The sequence below is a fragment of the Corapipo altera genome, unplaced genomic scaffold, assembly GCF_003945725.1.
Source record: "Corapipo altera isolate COAL_440 unplaced genomic scaffold, ASM394572v1 77b, whole genome shotgun sequence".
Lineage (NCBI taxonomy): Eukaryota > Metazoa > Chordata > Aves > Passeriformes > Pipridae > Corapipo > Corapipo altera.
In genome coordinates this window covers 3,988,491-4,010,282 of record NW_020884933.1, presented here as the reverse complement: position 1 = coordinate 4,010,282, position 21,792 = coordinate 3,988,491, and the positions used below count along the sequence as shown (strand labels likewise).

General features: G+C 56.0%; 1 protein-coding gene across 2 annotated transcripts in view; it reads left to right on the top strand.

Annotated features, from left to right (window-relative positions):
* The window catches only part of GRM4 (glutamate metabotropic receptor 4), a 34,852-nt gene extending 18,400 nt beyond the window's left edge, over window positions 1–16,452 (top strand). For both annotated transcript variants that reach the window (XM_027659780.1, XM_027659779.1), the window contains exons 4-11: window positions 1,301–1,436; window positions 3,343–3,497; window positions 3,985–4,125; window positions 7,588–7,788; window positions 8,481–8,617; window positions 9,118–10,053; window positions 14,356–14,602; window positions 15,645–16,452. In XM_027659780.1, coding sequence (XP_027515581.1) covers window positions 1,301–1,436; window positions 3,343–3,497; window positions 3,985–4,125; window positions 7,588–7,788; window positions 8,481–8,617; window positions 9,118–10,053; window positions 14,356–14,602; window positions 15,645–15,694 — 2,003 coding nt within the window. In that variant the 3' untranslated portion in view covers window positions 15,695–16,452. The remainder of the gene's footprint in view (window positions 1–1,300; window positions 1,437–3,342; window positions 3,498–3,984; window positions 4,126–7,587; window positions 7,789–8,480; window positions 8,618–9,117; window positions 10,054–14,355; window positions 14,603–15,644) is intronic.
* Window positions 16,453–21,792: the final 5,340 nt, after the last annotated feature.

The window sequence follows — 21,792 nt, the reverse complement described above, 5'->3', positions numbered from 1 at the left end:
GTGCCAGGGGCACTCAGGGGTGTGCCAATGCCAGGGAGTATCAGGGCTGTGCCTGTGCCAGGGGCACTCAGGGGTGTGCCAATGCCAGGGGCACTCAGGGTTGTGCCCGTGCCAGCCCCACGGTGCCACGCGTGTGCCACACTCCTGCCTGGCTGTGCACAGGCTTTTGAAGGTTCTCCTGTCTGCAAACTGCTGCTTTTGTTGGATTTTCTCCATTTATTGCCGTGGAAACTGTAATTAAGCTGCAGGGTGGCCCCTGGCAGCGTGCCCTGACCCCTGGCCTGGCCTGGGGCTGGGCAGTGACCGGGTGAGTGTCCCTGAGTGTCCCAGGGACATTCCCATCCTGCCAGCACTGCCTGATGCTGCCGGTCTCGCCTGGCTGATCTGTCTGTCCGGGTGTCTGTTTATCCAACTCCCTCCTCTCCATCCATCTGGCTCCCCATATGGGAAACAAACAGCAAATTGGCCCAATTTCTTACCATAGGAAAAAAAAAACCAAAACCCCCCTGAACAGTACTGGCCAGCAGGTTCAGGCTGGGGATGCTGTGCCCCCATCCCCACAGCCCCCCTTGCTGCTGCTCAGCACCCAGCAGATCCCCCTTCTCTCCTTTTCTGGCTGCAAGGGGCCAAATTTTCAGTTTTCCTGCAGCCCCATGTAGGGAGCAAACCCTCCCAGAGCCTGTCCCCATCCAGTTCTGCCCTGCTCCTCTCCAGGGCCGTGCACTGGGAATCTCTCCCTGCCCTGAGTGCTAATTATGCCGACCTTTGCTTAATCTGGGATCTGTTAGTGGCAGGAGGCATCAGCCGTGTCATTTACTATGCAAATTAAGACCATCAATTACATCCAGAAGGTCCCACAATGTTTAATTTTCACTCTCATCTCTCTCTTTATTGGCATCTGCAGAAATGCAGGAGCAGGAGGGCTCTGGCTTTCCGGAGCTGGGAGCCCAGCAGCCATGTGTGTGGGCTCTTCCAATTGCCAACTTCCCCTTATCTCTTTTAATTTTAATTACCTGCTTTTGCAATGGCCCCTTGAAAAGCTGGGCTGAAGCTCAGCCGGTGCCGCAGGGATGGGGATAAAACCCTCTGCAGGGTCTGGCTGCTGTCTCGGGGTGAGGGGCTCACCTGCTCTTCCCACGGGCTGGTTTTGCCAGAGTTTGACCGTTCCATGTGCAGAACCCTTTGCAGATCCTGGGCTGGGGAGGGGCTGGTGCTTGGAGCTGGAGCCCTGGGAAGAGGGGCTTTCCCGGGGGGACGGGAACTCCGGGGGTGTCTCAGTGCCGGGGTCTCTCTGCCGCAGGCGGGGTCTGCGTGGCCCAGTCCGTCAAGATCCCAAGGGAGCCCAAGCCAGGAGAGTTTGACAAGATCATCCGGCGCCTCCTGGAGACCTCCCACGCCCGGGCCGTCATCATCTTTGCCAACGAGGACGATATCAGGTGTGGAGGGGCCGGCCTGGCTGGGAGGGGGGTCTGGGGCAGGGGGGGACTGATGGGACGTGTCTGCAGTGGGGAGAGGATTCACTGTGGAGCGTGGCAGGGACACGGTCATGGCAGGGACCCACCAGAGCTGACCTCAGAGTGGCCACCTGGCCCGTCATTGCCATCCAGCCACAGCCACGCAGAGCTGAACGGAGCGAAAATCCACTTTCCGTTGGTTTTGGAAGCCGTGGCTGTCATGGCCTGCTGCTTCCCAGCTGGACAGGGCAGGACCCAGGCGCTGGTTCTGCTTTGCTGTGCAGCCCCAGCCCCAGCAGGGCAGAGGAACAGGTCTGGGGGACCTTTCAGGGCCCCCCCCCCCCCCACTCTGCTGCCCAGCAGGGCTGGGGACGTGGCCACGCTCGGGGGTGATGAGCTGCTCTGCGGGTGAAGAGGCGTCTGTGGCTCTGTTGTTTATGGAGCAGAATGATTCACATGGAGCTACCCCTGATTTCCTAAGTGTCTAATTTATTAATCAGCAAACATTATGTAAATGTGGGTAAACTGTGAGTTTAAATCAGTTTACATCAGATGTGCAAACGCTCTCAGTTTCCTTTTTCCTTCCTTAATAGCAATGTCTGTGGAGCTGACATCAGGTGGGGGTGAGGGGGAAGGGGGTTTACCTTGATGGGTAAATGGCAGGTCCCGTTACCAAGAGTCTGGAAATAGTTACTCATGCAAAGGAGACTGCAGACCCGGGCAGTGGGGTTCCAAACCACCTGGCTTTAGCCTGGGCATGGGGTCCTCCATAATCCTGACCCTCTTGCCAGCTTGAGCTGTGGAGCCTGGAAGATGGGGATCAGGGCCATGCTGCTGGACAGGATGGACTGGGAAGGTAGTTGCTGGAATTCCTGCCTGGTTCAGACAGGGTATAAATCAGTGATGCCACAGGAATGTCCTGAGTTTGCCCCGGGGAGATCCTTCTCCCCCCAGGGACTGTGGGCAGCTGGAGGTGCTGCTCGTGCCTGGAGCGGTTCGTGGGCTGTGCCCGCCCTGTCGGGATGTGCCCGGAGCAGCCAGCAGAGCTCCCACTGCACGCCTGCCTCTTCCCATCTTGTCTTCACTCTCTGCTGGATTTCTATGGGCTTTTTTCCTTATTACGCATTTCAAACACCATCTGGACTTGAAATGATCAGCTCCGACGCGGGGGGTGAGTCACAACCTGCCTCTGCTCTGCACGGGGAGACGGAGCTGCCCCGGGCCCGCTCCCACACAGCCGGGGACACACCGACCCCCGGGGGGACAGCGAGCCCTGGGAAGGAGAGCCCAGAGGGTCGGATCCAGGAACACTCCCTCCCATCCATCATGGAGAGTTTCTGACCTGCTGGCTCCGGTGGGGTGGGCAGGCGTGTGTCTGACTGTCTGGCACGATGGGGGTGCTCAGCAGGACGGATCCTTCGGCACCTCCACCCCCAGCTGCTCCTCAGCTGCCCAGCTGAGCCCAGCAGAGCCCACCTTAGCTCTGTCCTGACCACTGTCAGCACTGCCTGTTCCTCTCCCATGGCTGGTGATGCTGAGGAGCTGGAAGCACAGGCTCTCCCTGCTGCTTTCCCTGCCTGCTGCAGCATAACCTGGTTTTTTTTTTTTCTTTCTTAATGTTGGGTAATTAAGGGGAAATTCAATTACCAGTCAGCAAATATGCAAATGAGGTGGGAGAGGCAGCCCAGGCTATGAGGGCAGAGGGTGTGGGAGCTGAGTTGCACCATTTACTCCTGTCTATCCATATACACCAGACTGTGCCTGGTGCCAACTGTGTGCCCAGAGCAGGAGATGGCACCGGCGCTGTGCCCTGCCCCGTGCCAGCATCCCCCCTTCCCTGGGGACAGACATGGAGCTGGTGCCCCAGTGCCTGCTGTTCTCTCCACAGAAGGGTGCTGGAGGCGGCCAAGAGGGCGAACCAGACGGGGCACTTCATCTGGATGGGCTCGGACAGCTGGGGCTCCAAAATCGCCCCGGTGCTGCACCTGGAGGAGGTGGCCGAGGGCTCTGTCACCATCCTGCCCAAGCGGGTCTCCGTCAGAGGTAGGGGCTGTGCTCAGTGGGACCCTCAGCGACCCCCTGGGTTGGCTGCTCACCCTGAGGGCAGCCCCATAACTGCAGGGTTTGGCTGTGAAATCATCACGGAATTGCAGAGTGGTTTGGGTTTGAAGGGACCTTAAAGACCACCTGATTAGGTCTTGGTGAAGCCATGTTGGCTGGCACCAATCCCCTCCCTATTTTTCATGTGCCCTGTTTTCCCTGCCCTTCCTTTTATCCCTGACATGCCTAGAGAAGTGTTTCTTGCTGCCCTCAATGTCCCAGAAAGTTTCTGTTTTTTGGGTCTTCCCCGAGTGGGTTTTCCACTTGCAGCTCTGCCCAAGGGGTGCCTCAGACACAATCCCACCACACTCTGGTGTGTCCCTATCACCCAGGAACCCCCCCTTCCCCTCTGTCTGGGGTGTTCAGGGATGTTATGCATCTCTCTGCCATCCCAGGGATTTAGCCCCTCCATCCACTTTTCCCCGGGCAGGTTTCGACCGCTACTTCTCCAGCAGGACACTGGACAACAACCGCCGAAACATCTGGTTTGCTGAGTTTTGGGAGGATAATTTCCACTGCAAGCTGAGCCGGCACGCGCTGAGGAAAGGCAGCAGCATCAAGAAATGCACCAGTAAGAGCTGCGGGGCTGCTGTGGGCGAGGGAGGGCTCGTGAGAGGGGTTGTGGTCCTGGTTGTGAGCGTGGTTGTTCCTGAGTGAACATCAAAGCCAGGTGGGGATCCCAGCAGAGCCTAATTCCAGGTCCCCGACCCCCTCCTCAAAACCCCCCCTGTGCATTTTCAGCTATTTCCAGCCAAAAGAGGCTTTAGGGACGAATGCAGTAAACAAGGCAGTGGGGATCTGTCTTGCTGACAGCGCTGCTGTCAGGTGATGGTTGGAGGCTCGAGGAGGTGACATGTTTACTGAGAGATGGGAGAGATTTACTGCCTGCCTGGCACTGGCTGAAGACAGATAACGAGGCGGCGGCTCTCGGGCTGCGACGTGGCAGGACTTGGGGACTTGGGGACATTTGCACATCCCTCTGTCCCCTTGGGAGGGATGTCTCTGGAAGCTGTGGTGTACCATCGGATGGAGCTGGCTGTGCCTGGGAAGTTTTTTCCCTCTGCTTTCACCACTGAGGGTGAGTGGGATGGTGCTTCTACATCCTTGGCCTTGCCAGCATTCCCCAAATGTTCATCTGATGATCTGGGCAGTCTTGTGGCTAATGCATAGGCGTGAGTTGGGTAAGCAGCAAGGGCATGCAAGGAAACTGGCCCATGGCCACGGCCTTGGGTAGCCAAGAGCTCCTCATCCTTCCTGAGTGCATCACAAAACCCTCAGCACCAGGAGATGCGCGAGCAGATCCTAAGAACACTGATCTTCTTATCTTCACAGTGATGTAGCTTTTAAATGGGTGATATTTCAGGGCCAAGGTGTCAGTGGAGGCAGCTGAAGCCATGACGTGGCAAATGTCCTAGGAACTGTCTTTAAATTATCTGAACTTGTCAGCAAATAAACCATCTCCTGAGTGTTTGCTTGGCAGATAGAGCAGGGAACTAACACACGGTGAAGCAAATCACCTGCTCGTGCAGATCCATGAGCTCCTGCCTTGCAGGGCTGATGCAAATGGCCCATTTGGGGCTGTTTTCTTCAGGTTTGGGTAGAGCCCAATTTGCCCAGAGAAGTGCCAGCTTTTCTTGTTTATTACACCCCAAAAACCAGACTGAAGCATCCCACCCTGAGCAGGACAGCTCGTGGCTCCCATTCCTGTACGGGAGGCCTGGGAGGAAGGTGAGGGGTGAGGACTAGGGGGATGGAATCCTGATGGCAACTGCCTATGTTACCCCCGAGAGCAGCCCCAGCACTCATCATTTGTTTGCCATGAGCATCCCTTGTGGGGGAACCATCCCTGCTCCTGGATGGGCTCACCCAGCCCAAAAACACGGCCATGGGTGCTGGGTGCTGCCACCAGCTTCCATGAGATTTGGAGGTTCTCCATCCCCAGCTCCCTGGAGCAGCACTGTGAGTGACTTTGATTAACTCCTGCCAAAAGCCAGCACCAGTGGTGTGATGGGAATTGATGCTAATCCCTTCTCATCCGCTGCTGGAGAAGGGATCTGCATCCCTCCTCCGAGGGGGCCACAGAGCCTCGTCACGCACTTGAAAATTAATTACCAGCCCTGTAGAAGGATGCACGACCCCGCTATTATAATCAGCAGGTCACATCCCTTTCGTGGCCCTAATCTATTCAAGTTTGGCAGAGATTTATTGTCTCCATGTTGGGAACAAGCCTCAGCTGTCTGCTCCACATCTCCCCTCTGTGCACCAGCCTAATTCCCGTCTGGAAAGAGCATCTGGGGCCTGGGGCAAGGTGCCACAGACGGACAGCCAGCCAGCCCCAGGGATGTTTCCTTATCTGCAGTGCTCAGCCTTGGCACCAGATCCGGCTTTCCCACAGCCCCAGGCTGATGCTCGCTGCAGGGCACAGGGATGTGTGGGATGAAAATCCAGCCTCCACAGCCTGTGTTATTGCAGTGGGTTGGATTTTGGGACCTCTGTGGGATTCAGCTGGCTGCTGGGAAGCAAAGTAGCTGTAAGGGACCAGCCCTGGGTCCTTTGTGTCCCCTGGGCAGGACAGTGCTGGGGGTGATGGCAGGGCTGGGACATGCCTATGGGCTCAGCTCCCCTGGACAGTCTATTACATCCCTTCCTTTAATGGGTAATTATCTTGACAAGACAGAGTGGCTTGTCTGCACCTTTGGAGATGAATGTGGGGAAGGGCTCAAAGTTGAGGGAGAAGATTAATGGCTCCTGTCAATAATTTGGAAGGAGGGATCACCTGGCAGGGTTTGCATGAGTAATCTCCACGTTCCAAAAGTGTTTTTGTAACTTTGAAGGATGGCCTATGAATTCACCTCCCTGATATCATCTTTTCCTGTCGGTCAGCTCGTTATCAATTCGCTTTAGTGTCATGTCAGTGGCACGTGTCACCTCATCCTGGCACAGGGACCTCCGGCACAGCCCGCGGGGCCGTCCCCTCTCAGCGGAGGTTTGCTCTGCACCCAGAGCCAGCTTCATCCCACCCTCCCACAGCAGGGATGGAGGGGATCGGCACCCAGTGCTTGCTTGTGCCTTTCTGTCCCCACCTGCACAGGCTGAGTGCCTGGTCCCCTGTGGCCCCCATGAACCCCACCTTACATCAGGGCACATCCGAGCATGGCAGAGCCAGAGTTAATTCTGGACACCTTTGCACGACTTTCTAGGATGTGCTGCCCCTCTGGAGGAGGGAGGCTGTGCCCTCGGCTCTCTGACAAACCCTCCTTCCTGCTGGTTGTGGCTGGAGGTGGCGATGGGGGGGCAGAGGCCGAGGCTCTCCATCGTGGCAGTGCCCCTTGGGAGATGCTCTCTGGGCTGTAATTAACAGCGTGTTACATTAAGCGGTGTCTTCTGCTAAGTGATGAACATGTTTCTGGTCCCATTAAGGGCAGTTATGGCAGGGATGAAGGCAGCTGTCACTGGTAATTGCCAGATCCTTGCAGGATCCTGTGAGCTGGGAAGGCTGTGGGGTCAGTGAAGGCAGAGGGTGGCAGGGGGTGACGAGGGGAGAAGGGGGACAGGAGGTGTTGGAAGTGAGATGGAGGACACACAGACAGTGGTGGATGCTGCCTGGGCATTCCTTGACACCACTGATAGAGACTGAGCCTGTGGGAGCTCCTGGGAGATGAAGGAGGTCAGTGCATGGGGGTGAGGGTGGGACATCAGTCACAGCCCAGTCTGCATCCCTCTTGGGGACCTGGGAGTATGAGGACGGCTCATGGCACTGGGATGTGACATCCCAAGGGCTCTGGGAAGCACAGCAGGGTGGCAGCACCCACATTTTCAGGACTATGTTACAGGGACGTTGGTTGGGTATTTCCTCAGTGAATGTTTTTTGGCTGCACATCACCTGGGTTTTCAGTTTTGAGAATGGGGTTGGAGTTTCCAGTTGCTCCAGTCCAGGGTGGACTTTTCTGCCAGGGACTGGGTGCAGCAGACACATCCCCAGGGGTTGGCTGGGGCGCAGGGAGATGGAACCTGCTTCCCCCTGTACCCGCAGACCGGGAGCGGATCGGCCAGGACTCCTCCTACGAGCAGGAGGGGAAGGTCCAGTTTGTCATCGACGCCGTCTACGCCATGGGACACGCTCTGCACAACATGCACAAGAACCTGTGCCCTGGCAAGGTCGGGCTGTGCCCCAGGATGGACCCGGTGGACGGGGTGGAGCTGCTCAAGTACATCCGCAGCGTCAACTTCTCAGGTCTGTCGTGCCCGGGGCGGTGGCAGGAGCTGCCCCAGGGGCTGGATGTCCCTGCTGGTCCCCCACTAAGGGTCACACAGCAGCACCCACAGTTTATTCGTGTTGCCATTGGGCACCTGCTGCACTGCGAATGAGGGGGGCAGAGATGGGGCAGTTTCACAGCAGATCAGCAGATGAGGAGGTCTGAGCTTCCACATCTCCTGGGAGCCTTTGGAGTGTAACCCAGCACCAATCCTGCTCTCACCCGGGCATCCTGCCTGGGCTCTCCCCTTGCCTGCTCCCACCACCACCTCCTTTCCTCCCGCCTGGCAGAGGTCCCACTGAATCCTGCTGCTCTGCCCTTGTCTGTGTGAGATCTCCTCTGGAAATGCCGTTTTTCCCCTGCTGTATCTCCTTAATAAACATTTTCTGTCCTGTCCCCTTATTACTTCTATTTATCTCCACCCTGTGATCTCCTCCACAGTGTCTCTTCTATTTACTTTTCCCTCTTGCTTGATTTTTCACTTTCTTCCTTTCATTAGTGTTTATCTGCAGACTTCACTTGATTTAACTTTAAAGCTGCTTTCCCCCCTTTTTTAAAATAAGCAGCGAGGGGGAGGGGGGGAGCATCAAACCAGAGCCCCCTTGGACCCCATCCCTAGGACTCCCCATGCTGTGGGTGCTGTGGGTGCTGAGCCCCCCCTGTCCCACAGGCATTGCTGGGACCCCCGTGACATTCAACGAGAACGGAGACGCGCCGGGGCGTTACGACATCTACCAGTACCAGATCAGGAACTCCACCCCTGAGTACAAAGTCATCGGGCAGTGGACAGACCACCTGCACCTCAAGGTAAGGGCTCGCTGGGGCTGCACTGGGGCCGTGAACAGGCTGTGCTGAGGGGAAGGCCCTGCAGGTTTCTCTTCTCACCAAGCAGGGTCTGTGAGCCTGGGAGCCCACGGGTGCAAGGTCAGGCAGACAAACATGGGGGGGTCAGAGGGGAGGGTGTACTGCAAGTACACACTTGTGCTTCAGCTGCAGTGGCCACCAGCACGTGTGACCATCCCCACGGGCTCCGGGCATCGGGCAGGAGAGAGAAGCCACAACGGAGCAGAAGGGGTTTTCTCAGAGAAGGAGGGATTTTGGTTTGGGTTTCTGATGTTGAATTTTCCCAAAAGGCCAGTGGAGAGCTTCATCACCACTCTATCCCCATGCCAGGTTGGGCGCTGATGGGGTGAGGGGCTGGATCTGGGCAGCACTGCTGTGAGCAGGGCAGGGCATCCCCTGTGCCCTGGGGTGCCTGGCTGAGGCCTGGAGTGCCATCAGCAAGGCTGGTGCTGTGTTCCCCACAGGTTGAGAACATGCTGTGGCCAGGGGGTGGGACTCAGCTCCCCAGCTCCATCTGCAGCCTGCCCTGCAAGCCGGGCGAGAGGAAGAAGCTGGTGAAGGGCATTCCCTGCTGCTGGCACTGCGAGCGCTGCGACGGCTACCAGTACCAGCTGGATGAGTTCCACTGCAAGCGCTGCCACTTCAACGAGCGGCCCAACGAGAACCACACCAGCTGCACCCCCATCCCCATCATCAAGCTGGAGTGGAGCTCGCCCTGGGCCGTGGTGCCCGTCTTCATCGCCATCGTGGGCATCATCGCCACCCTCTTCGTGGTGATCACCTTCGTGCGCTACAACGACACGCCCATCGTCAAGGCATCGGGGCGGGAGCTGAGCTACGTCCTGCTGACAGGGATCTTCCTCTGCTACGCCACCACCTTCCTCATGATCGCCGAGCCCGACCTGAGCACCTGCTCCTTGCGACGCATCTTCCTCGGGCTGGGCATGAGCATCAGCTACGCCGCGCTGCTCACCAAGACCAACCGCATCTACCGCATCTTCGAGCAGGGCAAGAAGTCGGTGAGTGCCCCCCGGTTTATCAGCCCCGCTTCCCAGCTGGTCATCACCTTCAGCCTCATCTCGCTGCAGCTCGTCGGCGTCTGCATCTGGTTCATCGTGGACCCGTCCCACTCTGTCATTGACTACGAGGACCAGCGGACTACAAACCCCCACTTTGCCCGGGGCATCCTCAAATGTGACATTTCGGACCTGTCCCTCATCTGTTTGCTCGGGTACAGCATGCTCCTCATGGTCACCTGCACTGTGTATGCTATTAAGACCCGTGGGGTCCCAGAGACCTTTAACGAAGCCAAACCCATCGGGTTCACCATGTACACTACTTGCATTGTGTGGTTAGCCTTCATCCCGATATTTTTTGGGACGTCACAGTCGGCGGAAAAGGTAAGGGAAGAGGGGAGAGGCCTGGCTGGTGTCTGGTGGGCTGTGAGGAGCAGGGCTGAGAGAAGCTGTCATGTCTTCAGGTCACTTCCCTTGGCCCAGCCAGCATGGGAATTGGGGTGGGAAGAGCTCTGCTGACCCCGCTGCCCCTCTCTGGATGGGAGCAGTGGCAGCACAGGATGCTGCTGTGTGGGAGGGGAGGATGAGTCCCGATGGCAGATCCAGGTCCCAGTGTCATGAGCACTTTTTCTGCATGGGAAGGGACCAAGTGCTGCCCAGCCAGTGCCTTTCCCCAGCACTGAGTTCCCATGGGACTGAGGCCAGCCCGGATGAGGCTCCGTGCTCAAGTGCGAGGGATTAAGAACAAAGAATAAAAATCTCATGAATGAGCCCCAAATCCTTTTGCTTGCCAGCCAAAACAGGAATCATCTCGTTTATGTCAAATGCAAACAGCTCCCGCCTGCCAGCCCAGAGCTGCTCTGACAAACAAATCTTGGAGTTGCTGTTCCCTGGGAATCCCCGGGGTGACCCACCATCCGGACCCCTCTCTGGACCCCCCAGGTGTCCCCACGGTGCTGAGCTGCTGACGCCGTGGCTTTTGGGAACACCCACTGCGAAGGGCTGGGGGTGGTTTGCTGAGGGACCTTTTGCTGAAGTGACTCTGCTCAGAGCATCCAGCCCCGGCGCTCGAGGAGGCCGAGCCTGCCCAGCCAGCTCTAACCTTGGCTCAACCAAAAAGTCTCACCAAGCCGGTGCTGGCTGGAAGTGTGGAGGAGAATTAAAGGAAATAAATGGAGCCTTTTGCAGCATTTCCATTTTGATGAGATGGCAGGGGAGATACTAACAAGAAAGCAGGTTTTTTAAGAAATTATTGCAAAACAAAAGCTCCCTGAAAGCCTCCTTAATGTGCTCGGCATACTGTGGGTAATAAAGATGGAAATGATAATGATTGTAGATTATGCGCAAGGTTGCTCACCTCTTCACTGCAGCTTGTCACGGGATAATTTAGGGCTGCCGAACGCTGGCTGTCAGGCAGCAGCTCCACAATAGGCTGTGCCTCACGTTGGGGGTTGTAATGCACAGGGCTGCTCTGTTATTAGGCTGCTAACAAGCTGATTAGAGGCGGAAAAAGTGATGTTCCCAACTCCCCTTGGACCAGAGCTCTGTCTCGCAGCCTTCAGTCTGCCGAGTGATCCCTGGAGGGGTTTTGCCGTTCCAGCTGGTGCTGTGCTGTGGGAGTGGGCTCTGAGTGTCCCGGCTGCTGGGACCAAGGGCCTGTTGGGCTCCATGGAGCACCTGCACACCCGGGAACAGAAGAGCCAGGAGCATCGGCGGGGCTGTTGTTCTCCCCTGAGAGCACAGCTGGAGTCCTGAGGATGCCACGGGGCAGATCCTCACCCCAGACCGCTGGCACCTCTGCCCAGACCCCAGCCGAGGCTGCGGCTGAGGCCTTGTGGTCTGGAGGAGTTGGATAATAATAATAATCTCCACTTTTATTTTAATTCGCTTTACCTCGTGCCCACAACTTTGCATGGAGGTGGCATATTACTGTAACAAGTCCCCCAAGCCTTTTCTGAAAAGAACCTCTTATCCCCGCCGATCCCGGCGGATTACAGAAATAGCAATAACAGAGGATCTAAAGAAAGAGACAATTTCCTGCGCTGATAAGGCGGCAGTGGAACAGTGGAGTCATTGTCTGCTTCCCTGTTTATCACATTTGCTTTCAGCTGAGGGAAAAGAGGGAGAGGGAAGGAATGAGAGGACTGTCCAGTGGTGTTAGTGTGCTGGAGGAGGGCTGAGCAGATCTGCCTTTCCCCAGCAGCCACCACGGTGCAAAATCCCTTGTAGTGGGCCCAGGCATGGATTTAGGGTGGGGGGAGTTTCCAGTTAATGCAGAGATTTGCTGTGGGGCAAGCACAAGCTGTGCAGGGCTGTGCCTTGAGCCCGGGCTGCTCCCTCAGGTAGGACAGGATCATCCAGCTCTGAGCAAGGGCTGAGCACAGCACCGGGCTCAGGGGCTTGTGTGGGGTCGCTTCAGGTTGCTGCAGTCCCTCGGTGCAACATCATTGTCCTGAGTCAGAGATGGCTCTGCTCTTTGATCCTGCCCATGAGGCAGCAGTTGCTGCTGGGCCAGGAGCTGGAACTTCCTCAACAGCCACAGCACACAACTCTGAGGGCTCGGGAGGAAGCTCAAGTCTTTTTAACGGAGGGGCGAAGTGGGGTTCTGGGCTGGAAACCAATTAAGAGAGTAGGAACTGCACTAGTGAGAAATGGTCATTTTTTGCAGTGGCAAAAGGTTAACTGAGCAGAGCTCCATGGCTGTGTTGAAGCTCCAGGCTAAAAATACTCCTCTCTGAGCTGTCGGGGGTTTGGTGTGGCGAGACACGGCTGCGGGGTTGGTGTGGGCTGTGGAACATGGGGCTGTTCTGGCACAGGCATCACCGGGGTGGAGGTCACCACGGTGGCCCTGTGAGACCCCAGAAGTGTTGCAGGAGGTAAAGAGGTGGGGGGAGCATGGGGAGCTGGAGCTGGTGCCAGTGGGAGTCTCAGCAGAGGGGAGTCCCTGGTGTGTGGGGAGCCCTGGCCCCGGCACGTGGGGGGAGCCTGCACAGAGACATCTGAGCTCAGCTCAGCTGCTCTCCCTCCCTGCTGAAACGCCCCCGAGGCGGGGGGGGGGGGGTTGCTGCAGAGGCACAAAAACTGGAAATTGCTGGAGTGAGGCTCCTTGGAAAGGTGTTGCTGAGGAACAGGAGGGGGTCTGGGAGATGAGGGGTGCTGAGCCATGTCCCACCAGGGTCACGCTGTGCTGGGCAGAGTTGTGCTGGTTCCCAGGCAGGGGTTGGGGTGCCTGGAGTTGGGGTCCCAGTGCTGCCCTTGTTCCTGGCCAGTCCAGGACACTTGCAGCAGAGTCTGGAGAGTTAGAGTGAAAAAAAGAGGAAGAAAAAAAAAAGCGCACATATTCTGGCACAGAGATATGTTTTGACTTTGCTTGATGAAATGACATTTTTATTTCCAAAAACTGCCTAGAGAGAGAAGGTGGAACAAACAAACCGGTGCATGTGACAGCAGGAGGTTTTATTCTGGGGACAAACCAAAGTTTTCTGTTGACTCAGAACAAGCTTTGTGGCATTTTCCCTTCAGGGCTGAGTTGGAACAATCTGGGCCATGTGTTGATTTGCTTTGCACAGTCACAGCTGGGACCTGTGGGTCCTGGGGGAGCTGACAGCCCTGCCTGGGAATGGGTGTCTCCCACCAGCTCTCACTCTTGGCATGGAACAGCCCCAGGGAGCCGTGCAGAGCCCCTGCCTCAGCACCTGCCCTCCACCACCTTTCTGCTCTATTGACTCCAAAAACTGAGCCCCCAGGGCAAGTGTGTGGCCCTGGAGAGGTGGGGACCTCATGCCCTGGCTGCTGCTGCAGTCCCTGGGCTTCCCTGGCTCCTCCAGGTTGTGCCTCCTCACATGGCATTAAATCCCACGTGGGAAACACCTGCAGGACAATCCCTGGACACTGTGCTGTGTCAGAGTCAGGGGTGAAGGTCAGGAACTGCTTTAGAGTTCCTAAACCCTTGTCAGCACCCTGCAAACCAGGGGTGTGCAAAGGCACCTGGAGACCCAGAGCCCCCTCCTTGCTCAGCTCCACTGGCCCAGCACATGAGCTGTGTGGAGGAGAGGATGCTGCAGAGGATGGAGCCCCGTGCCGGATGCTGATGGAGCAGGGATGTCTGCAGGGATGCCCGTGGAGCAGGGACTTGCACTCCTGGCCACCCCGGGAGATGGGATGGGCAGAGGGAGGGGGTCTCTTCCTCCTCCAGGTTGCCACCTGCTTCAGATGCCCCCGGCTTGTGAGGAGCCTGCCAAACGCTCTCCATAGAAAAATGGATTATTCTACAGTCAGATTAATGGGCTTTCATTTTGCAAAACATCTGTCACTGTTAGTCCTGGACAGTGAGCGTGAAATTAGTTTTGACTGCAAAAAGGCAGTGTCGGTGTGTAATATGTGACTTACATGACAAGGGCCCAGGAGCCAGCTGGGGAATGGGAATTACCTGTTGAAGGGAGATGGGGCACGAGGGTGCCCCGGGAGTGGGTGTCCTTGCTGTGCCCACCCTCAGCGTCGGAGCTCCTGCCCTGCAGCTGGTGGAGCATCAAGATCCAGGAGTGCCAACATTTCCAGCACTGCCTCCCCACTCAGTTTATTTAAGTCCATCTTTTCCATGGTCCCATTTCCTCCTTTCCCAGCTGACCCTTCTGGATCCCACAGAGCTGGGGGGGGTGTCTCAGCTCGTGCCCTTGTGTCTTGCAGATGTACATCCAGACCACGACGCTCACCATCTCGGTGAGTCTGAGTGCCTCGGTGTCCCTGGGCATGCTCTACATGCCCAAGGTGTACATCATCCTCTTCCACCCGGAGCAGAACGTCCCCAAGCGCAAGCGGAGCCTCAAGGCGGTGGTGACGGCGGCCACCATGTCCAACAAGTTCTCTCAGAAGGGAGGTTTCCGCCCCAACGGAGAGGCCAAATCGGAGCTCTGCGAAAACCTGGAAACACAAGGTAAGGCGGCTCCCGGGGGGACTCACAGCAGGATCCTCTGAGGATGGCAGGAGCTGGGAGAGGGAGAGCAGAGTCTGCTGCGGCTCCGGCTGCGACGTGTCTCTCACGGGGGTGTGGGAGCTCGGCGTGAGCAGGGCTGGCAGTGAGCTCCCGGCTGTGCCAGGCAGGGAGCAGGCACAGCAGCAGCACTGGGGGCAGGAGGCATGGGGGGGATGTCGGTGCAGCACCGAGGGGACATTTTTCACTCTGTCACTGGCGGGTCACGTATCCTTAAATAAACAACAGAATAAATAATTCACAGGGCTTTGATACGGGCAGATCGGCTACGAAAACATCGCAGCTAACAAATAGCTCTGTCAGCTCCAATTTCTTCTGCTCTATCTAATTGTTATCTGGGAACACCAGTTGGAAACCTGCAGCAAGGTTCGATTGTCAGTGAGGCACCAGGAGCTGCCAGGTGTCCCCTCTGTGCAGTGCCATGGGAGGGCTCCACACGGGACACGTTTGTGCTGCTCAGGGTGTCCAGGGCTTTGCCATCTGTGCCAGCACTGTCTGTGTCCTTGGATGGACGGTGTCCGTGTGCCCACTGAGCCCTGTGGTGCCTTGGGACCTCATGGGGGCATCTCCACAGAGCATCGTGCCCACTGAGGGCAGGACCCCAAATTGTGCCTTGCGGGGCTGCGACAAGATGAGCTTTGGGAACACAGAGCACCCGTGGTCTGTCTGTAGGAGGTTGCTGAGGGAAGTGAAGGGCAGCCCGAGAGCACATTCCCATGGCTCGTGTCACATCCCAGGTCACTCTTTGGGATGAACTGTCTTTAGAGAGCAGCCAGAGGCTGCCCTGGGCTCAGCCCCTCTGCCACAGCTCCGTGCCCTCCCAGGGAAGGATCCCATGTGCTGCTGGCTGGATCCACGAGCAAACCCTGTTCACATCCCTGCAGGCATCTCCTGGTGTGATGGACGGGTCAGGGGGTGGGATGGGAGCCAGAAGGGGAGGGTGGACTCTGTGAACGATCCATGTGAGCTCTGTCTCTCCTTCCAGCACTGGCCACCAAACAGACCTATGTCAGCTACAGCAACCACGCGATTTAGCTCCAGGGACTGCAGGAGCCGGGAGGGAGCGGAGCCGCTCCTGGCAGGACCCTGGAGGGGAGGTGGCAGCCTGGGGAAATGCTCCTGCCGGGCCACTGGGGCAGAGCTCCCGGGAAAACGGCCATCAACAGCAGCAAAAAATCCATAAAGAACCAATAAAACCATTCCACGCCCACGGTGTCGGTGCATGGCTCCCGGAGGGAGCGGGGGGACGGAGAGCAGGGAAGAGGTGACGAAGTTCTGCAAGTCTTTGAGGTTTTTTTCTGTATTTTGGCAAAAAGAAAAAAAAAGAGACCCAACATTTTCCCTTTTCTGGAATTTGTGAGATTGTTTGTGGTTGTGCAGAACCTTCTGTTTTCTCTTTCTTTTTTTTTTTTAATCCTCCATTTTATTTTGTTCCTGTCTTCCTCCATCCCTCTTCACTCTCTCCCTCATATCCTACCAAATTCTATATGTTGCAAAAAGGAAAAAAAAATAAAAATACATAAAATTTACATAAAAACAGACAACAAAATAAAATAAAATAAAACCTAGACTGTGTTCAAAGTGCTGATTTCTATAGGTGGTTCCTTAATGTATGTGATGACCATATGGATTGAAATACGTCTGCTTTATGTACTGACCAGTCAAAAAACAAAAACACACAAAAAAAACAAAGTTCAGTGCCTGGATGTTTATGAATTATTCGATGACTGTGTAGAGCATGATCATTTTTATACAAGGAGATTTCTAATAAAAGACCCTGGTTTTGCACTCGGTGTTTGCTGTCTCTTGGTGACTTGGTTTCAGGAGGTGACTTGGTTTGTTTGGGCTGACAGGGAAGGTTTTGGGTGGCCAAGAGCTCTGGGAGAGCAGGGGGCTTGGTGTCCTTCCTCTGGGCTTGGTGTCCTTCCTCTCCAAGCATTCCTGCTGCCAAGGGGTCCTTCTGGGAGGGGATGGGGCAGGGAGAGGGGAGCTCAGCATGTCCCTGGCACGGGGCACTGGGGCACACACTGCAGCCTGTGCCTCACCAGTGCTCAGGGCTGGAGCAGATCCAGGGTGAAAAGGGCTGATTCCTCCTCATTTCCTCTTCCCCCAAGTGTGGGCTGAGGGGAGGAGATAGACCAGAGACAAAGGGATTTTCCAGAGATTCTCCATTCAGGCTGCTCAGGGAATGGTGGAGTCCCCACCCCTGGACGGAATTGTTTAAGAGTTGTGCAGATGTGGCACTTGGGGACATGGTGGCCTTGGCAGTGCTGGGTTAATGGTTGGGCTGGATGATCTTAGAGGGCTCTTCCAACCTGAAGGATCCTGTGATGCAGAGGCAGGGGCAGCTCCACTCTCCTCATCAGGAGCAACCTGGGCTAATTAGGGTGCTGCCCACTAATAAAAGCAGCTCTGCCCACCCCAGGGGGGAATTTTTCTTCTGCCTGCAGCTCCTCCTTGGACAGCACAGTGTGTGAGGTAGGTGGCAGTTCTGAGAGTCTTGGCTGTACCTGTTTTGGGGTGGTTTGGAGTGTTGGCTGCTGCTGTTTCTGGCTCTGGATTCCCTGTTGGAAAGGGGGGTGGCTGTGCTTGTTTGCTGCTGGGTGGGGAGAGGAGGGTCCAAGCTTCTCTCTGTTGGGGGAGGTGGGGAAAGGAGGCAGAGGGGGTGCTGCCCACCCTGGTGGGGTGGGTGCCTCCAGCTTTTGGCCGAGCTGTGGTTTCAGGTGCCCAGTAAAAGCACTGGAGCTGGTGGTGACTCGGCCTTGGAGAGGGTGCTGGGATGGCTCCCCATCCCTGGCGTGTGTTCCCCTGCCCCTCTGTGTATTATCACAGCTCTGCTCTTGCCTTGGTGGGGTGCCTGGGGAGGGGGGCCCTGGGTGCCCTGAGCCCCCCGGGAGCTGCAGCCAGTGACTGGTGCCAGAGGGACCAGAAAGGTGCCCATTCCCTGCCCGTGCACAGGGGACAGAGCGTGGCTTGAAGGCAGGAGTTAAAAAAAGAAAAAAGAAGCATAATGAAAAGCTTGCAACTTTGATAAGATCATACTTGTCAAAAGAGCTTCTCAGGAGAAAAAACTGCTCCGTTCCCAGCGCATCCATCACTGTCAGATCAGATGTGAGGCACTGCCTGGTTCAGAGGGCTCCCAGAAAACCTGAGCTGATGTCTGTGGAGCTGTTTCTAGCTCAGAGATACTGCTCTACTGGCTTTACAAGCAGCTTTCACCCTGAGCTTTGCCTGATAATGACTGGAAAGGCTGATCCTACCTCAATTACAGCATCCCCCTCCCTTCCCTGGCTGTGCCTGGGAGGAGGGATGCTCTGAGCCTTCCAGAGATGGTCCTGTTTTTACCACCCAAACCTGCCCTGGCTGTCACTGTCCCTGTGCTGCTGGAGGACCCGTGTCCCTCCCAGTGCTGGGCACATTCCAGTGGCTGCAATGACCCCCCAACACAGCTGGTTAATTTTATACAGTGCTGTTTAATTCTAAACACTTATTTGATTATGAAAGCTAATTAAGAGGGAGCTGTCTGTAAGCCATTGAGATGGATGGGGATCTAGCCAGGCCCTGGAGTGGATGCCTGGGGAGCTGGTGGATCCAGGATCCAGTTTCTGCTTTGCTTGGTATTTTTGAGGGTAGTTCTGCCTGTGGCTGAGCAGAAGAGCAGAGTAGATTCCGATTCCTAGATATCAGATTCCTAGTTTTTGGTACTTTGTGTGTATATATTTTTATAAACGAGGTGCCTGTCGTGCTGTGATTTCTCTTCCTTGCCTCCCTTACAGATGAAAAGCACTTGTCTGATTTTCCCTGTGTTTCTGTGAAGGGCTATTGAGTTTAAACAGCAATAATTGCTTGAGTTCCTTGAGTGGTTGACCTGTGCATTTTCCACTTTTTCTGGGAGTTTGATAAGTGGGTTGAAAAACCTGGGCTGGTCCCAGCTCCTCCTGTTGCCCGCTCGTATCTCCCCTTGCCTGGAACTTTCTATTGTCCTTGCCTGCTGTTCCCAATCCTCAGCCCTTCTCCTGAGCTCCCTTCTCCAGGCACAAGTGGGAGCTTTTGGGGTGCCAGGGCACGGCTGGGGGCTGGAGTGAGAGCTCTGTGTGGGCTCCTGGCCCCGGCCCCGTGCGGAGCGACAGCAGCCTGGAACCAGTCATTAACTCTCTTCTGTGAGAGGCAAATTACAGACTTCAGTGGCATAATTAGGCCAACTCGATAGGAAATGGAAAAACAAGATAATTTCTCTGCAAATTTTGCAGTCTGCCAGCCACCTCGTGCCTTGCTTCCCATGTCTTGGGAAATATCACCCTCCTGCTCCTCGGGCCAGGAGGGCTCCTGTTGCAGCCGTGGCAAAGCTCCTGAGGGAGCAGATCTGGAGGAAGGGGATGGAAAGAGCAGGGCTGGAGCAGAGTGTGGCTTGGCCCTTGCTCTGGGACAGACCTCCATCCAGCTCCCCTCCCACAGGGAGAGCCTGAAGGTCCTGCCTTGTGTTCAGAGAGGAAGGGCAGCAGAGCTGAGCAGGTCCTGTGGGTCCACACAGGGTGGGGGACCCTGTGGAGCTCGTGTCTGTGCTACAAAGCATTGGAGGAGCTGTGATGGACACATCAGTGCTGCTGGGAGGATGGTGATGCCTCTGAGAGGCAGCACCCAGTCTTGTGGGAAGGACCAGAGGCAGAATGGAGCCCGGTTTCTCCTTGTTGGAGAGATCCCAGTGGCTGGAGCCATGGATGGACGCATGTGGGGTGTACCCAGGGGTCTCTCCACAGCACCAATATTCTCTTGTAGGGCCCAGTGAGTCAATGGTGGCCTGTGCTGAAATCTCACTTCAGTGGTGAAAGCTGCAATTAGCATTTAATGAAGCTTTTTGCTTTTATTTTTAGGTAACCTCCGATTCCCTGACTGTGTAATTTAGTCCTCCATTGCTTGGAGATAATTAAAGTATGTCACTATAATTTGCTTTTTTTAAAAGCCTGTAATTATGTTTTTATTGAGAATAAAAAAGGGGGGGAGGGGGAAATGAAAACAATGTTAGGGGAGGAGAAGGCTTTGGATGGGCAAGGGGGCTTCTTCCAGCTTGAAGGCTCTGGAGATCATTCCAGGATGCTGGGTAGGCTGGGGACAGGGAAGGGCTCCTGTGTTAGCATGGGAAATAGTGAGGTGAGATGTTTCAAGTGGAGGGGGGAGAGCTTCAGGTCTCCTCAGCCCTGGCCGTGCTGGCTCCTGCTCTAACTGCAGTGTAACTGGGGTGGGGGCTGCACGAAGGACCAGCTCTGCTGCCTTGCTTGTGGTCCTACCCATCATTCTCTTCCCAGTGCCCTGGGAGGGGGCAGCCCCACTCCCTCTGTCCCCAACCACCAGGCTCTGGTGTGGGGGCAGCCCAGGGTGGGCTGAGCCTGGGGCAGCACAGCCAGGGGCTGTTCCATGTGCCTCCCATTCCAACACGGCCTTGCCCAGCCCCCAAAACATCCCTGGGCACTCGGGGCTCCGTGTTCAGCTGCAGCATCTGGTCTCTGTGACCAGACACGCTTTGCTGGAGCAGGGCTGAGCTGCTCTGCCCTCCCTGCACAGCAACAAATTAACAGGGAGGAATTAAATGTCTCTTCCCAGGCCTGACAGGGCTGCGCAGCCCTTGGGGGATGCTCCTTGCAGCTCAGGCTCTATTTGCATCTGTAAATGCTGCTGCTGGATGTCAAACAGCCCCTGTCCCTCCAATACCCCTGGCACCGTCTGATGCGGAATGTGCCAGCCAGAGCATCCTGCTCTGCTCCTGGCCCTGGGCCAAGCGCTGCTCCCGGGCAGCCCAGTGAAACCACTGCCTGTAAACTGGTCTGGAATGGGAGCAGGGCCACGGCAGGAGGAACTGCTCACCTGCAATTCACAGCCTGGAAATTGGCTGTCGGAGGGAAGTTGAATAACGAATAAATTCAAGATAATTGATTGGCCTGTGGCCAGTTCACAGCCAGAGAGAGCTGAAATGAGTTGGATTGTTGGCTTTTTCTTTAAGTTAGTCTCACTCAAAAATGTGAGCGCTAAGAGGTTACATTTAGTTTAGAATATATTTAATTCATTAAAATGTTGATCTCTGCCGCAGAGTTCACATCTGATCCCGGGCTTTATTCCTTATCTAAATGCAAAGGTTTCTTGCCAGAAATGCAAGGCAGAAAAGAAATCTTGGTGCTTGGGAGAAGTGACATGATGAAAGGGGCTGGTGCTAGACTGCACTCCACGCAGGAACCTGCTGCGACTGGGGCTGACACCTCACCAGTGTGTTCCTGCCTCCCTTCTTCTCATACTGGGGTGCAGGGTTAGGGTCTCAGCCCCACAGTGCTCGACATGTCCTGGGTGCTGCAAGCGTTATCCTGGGCTGCCTGCAGCCAGCCCCTCCCCAGGGCACTGGGATGCTGTGGAATTTGGTGCAGTCCCCTGCAAAACTCTGGAGCTGTTGGCTCCTCATGGAGCTGAGACCAAAGTGACTCATGAAAGCCTCTTTGATAGAGTCATATCGGGTCAGGGATTTCTGTTCAAGTGTGTCCTCAGGCTGTGCATCCACCCCAAAATCCGTGCTCCCCAGGTGTGTGAGTTGGATGGCACTGGGAGTGGGCTCAGCCCACCACTGTGCTCACAGCACGTTGTGTCCCTACCTTGCTGTGCAGAAATCCCCCTCTCCAGCCCGGTGTCTCCTTCCTCGTGGAGCCTTTGTGATCTGCAGGGGATGACAAAGGGAAGGAACAGCACTTAAAACCCACTAAAACCCACACACCATCACCAGCTTTTGTACTGGTTGCTATGGGAACCCCATACGTGCACCGGAAACGCTGGAGTATGCAAATGAGCTTCTTAATTAGTTCTCCTCAGCCTTTCATGTTCCTGGTGCAGCAATTTGATCATTAGATGAACATGCCACTTCATTATTGTCAGCTTAACCAAACACGAGCTGGGGTGACCTTTGGGGAGGGCAGAGTGTCCTGGGAGCCGACTGGGACTGAGGGAGGATGGGGCTGGAGGCTGCCCGGAGCTGGGAGTCTTCTCCAGCAGTTTCTGTACTGGTTGGAGGTGCCGGTGTGGGACGGGGGGTGTGTGTGTCCCCCCAGCCTGCCCAGTGCCAGGGTCCCGGTGCCGTGGCTGCAGCCGACAGAGGTTGG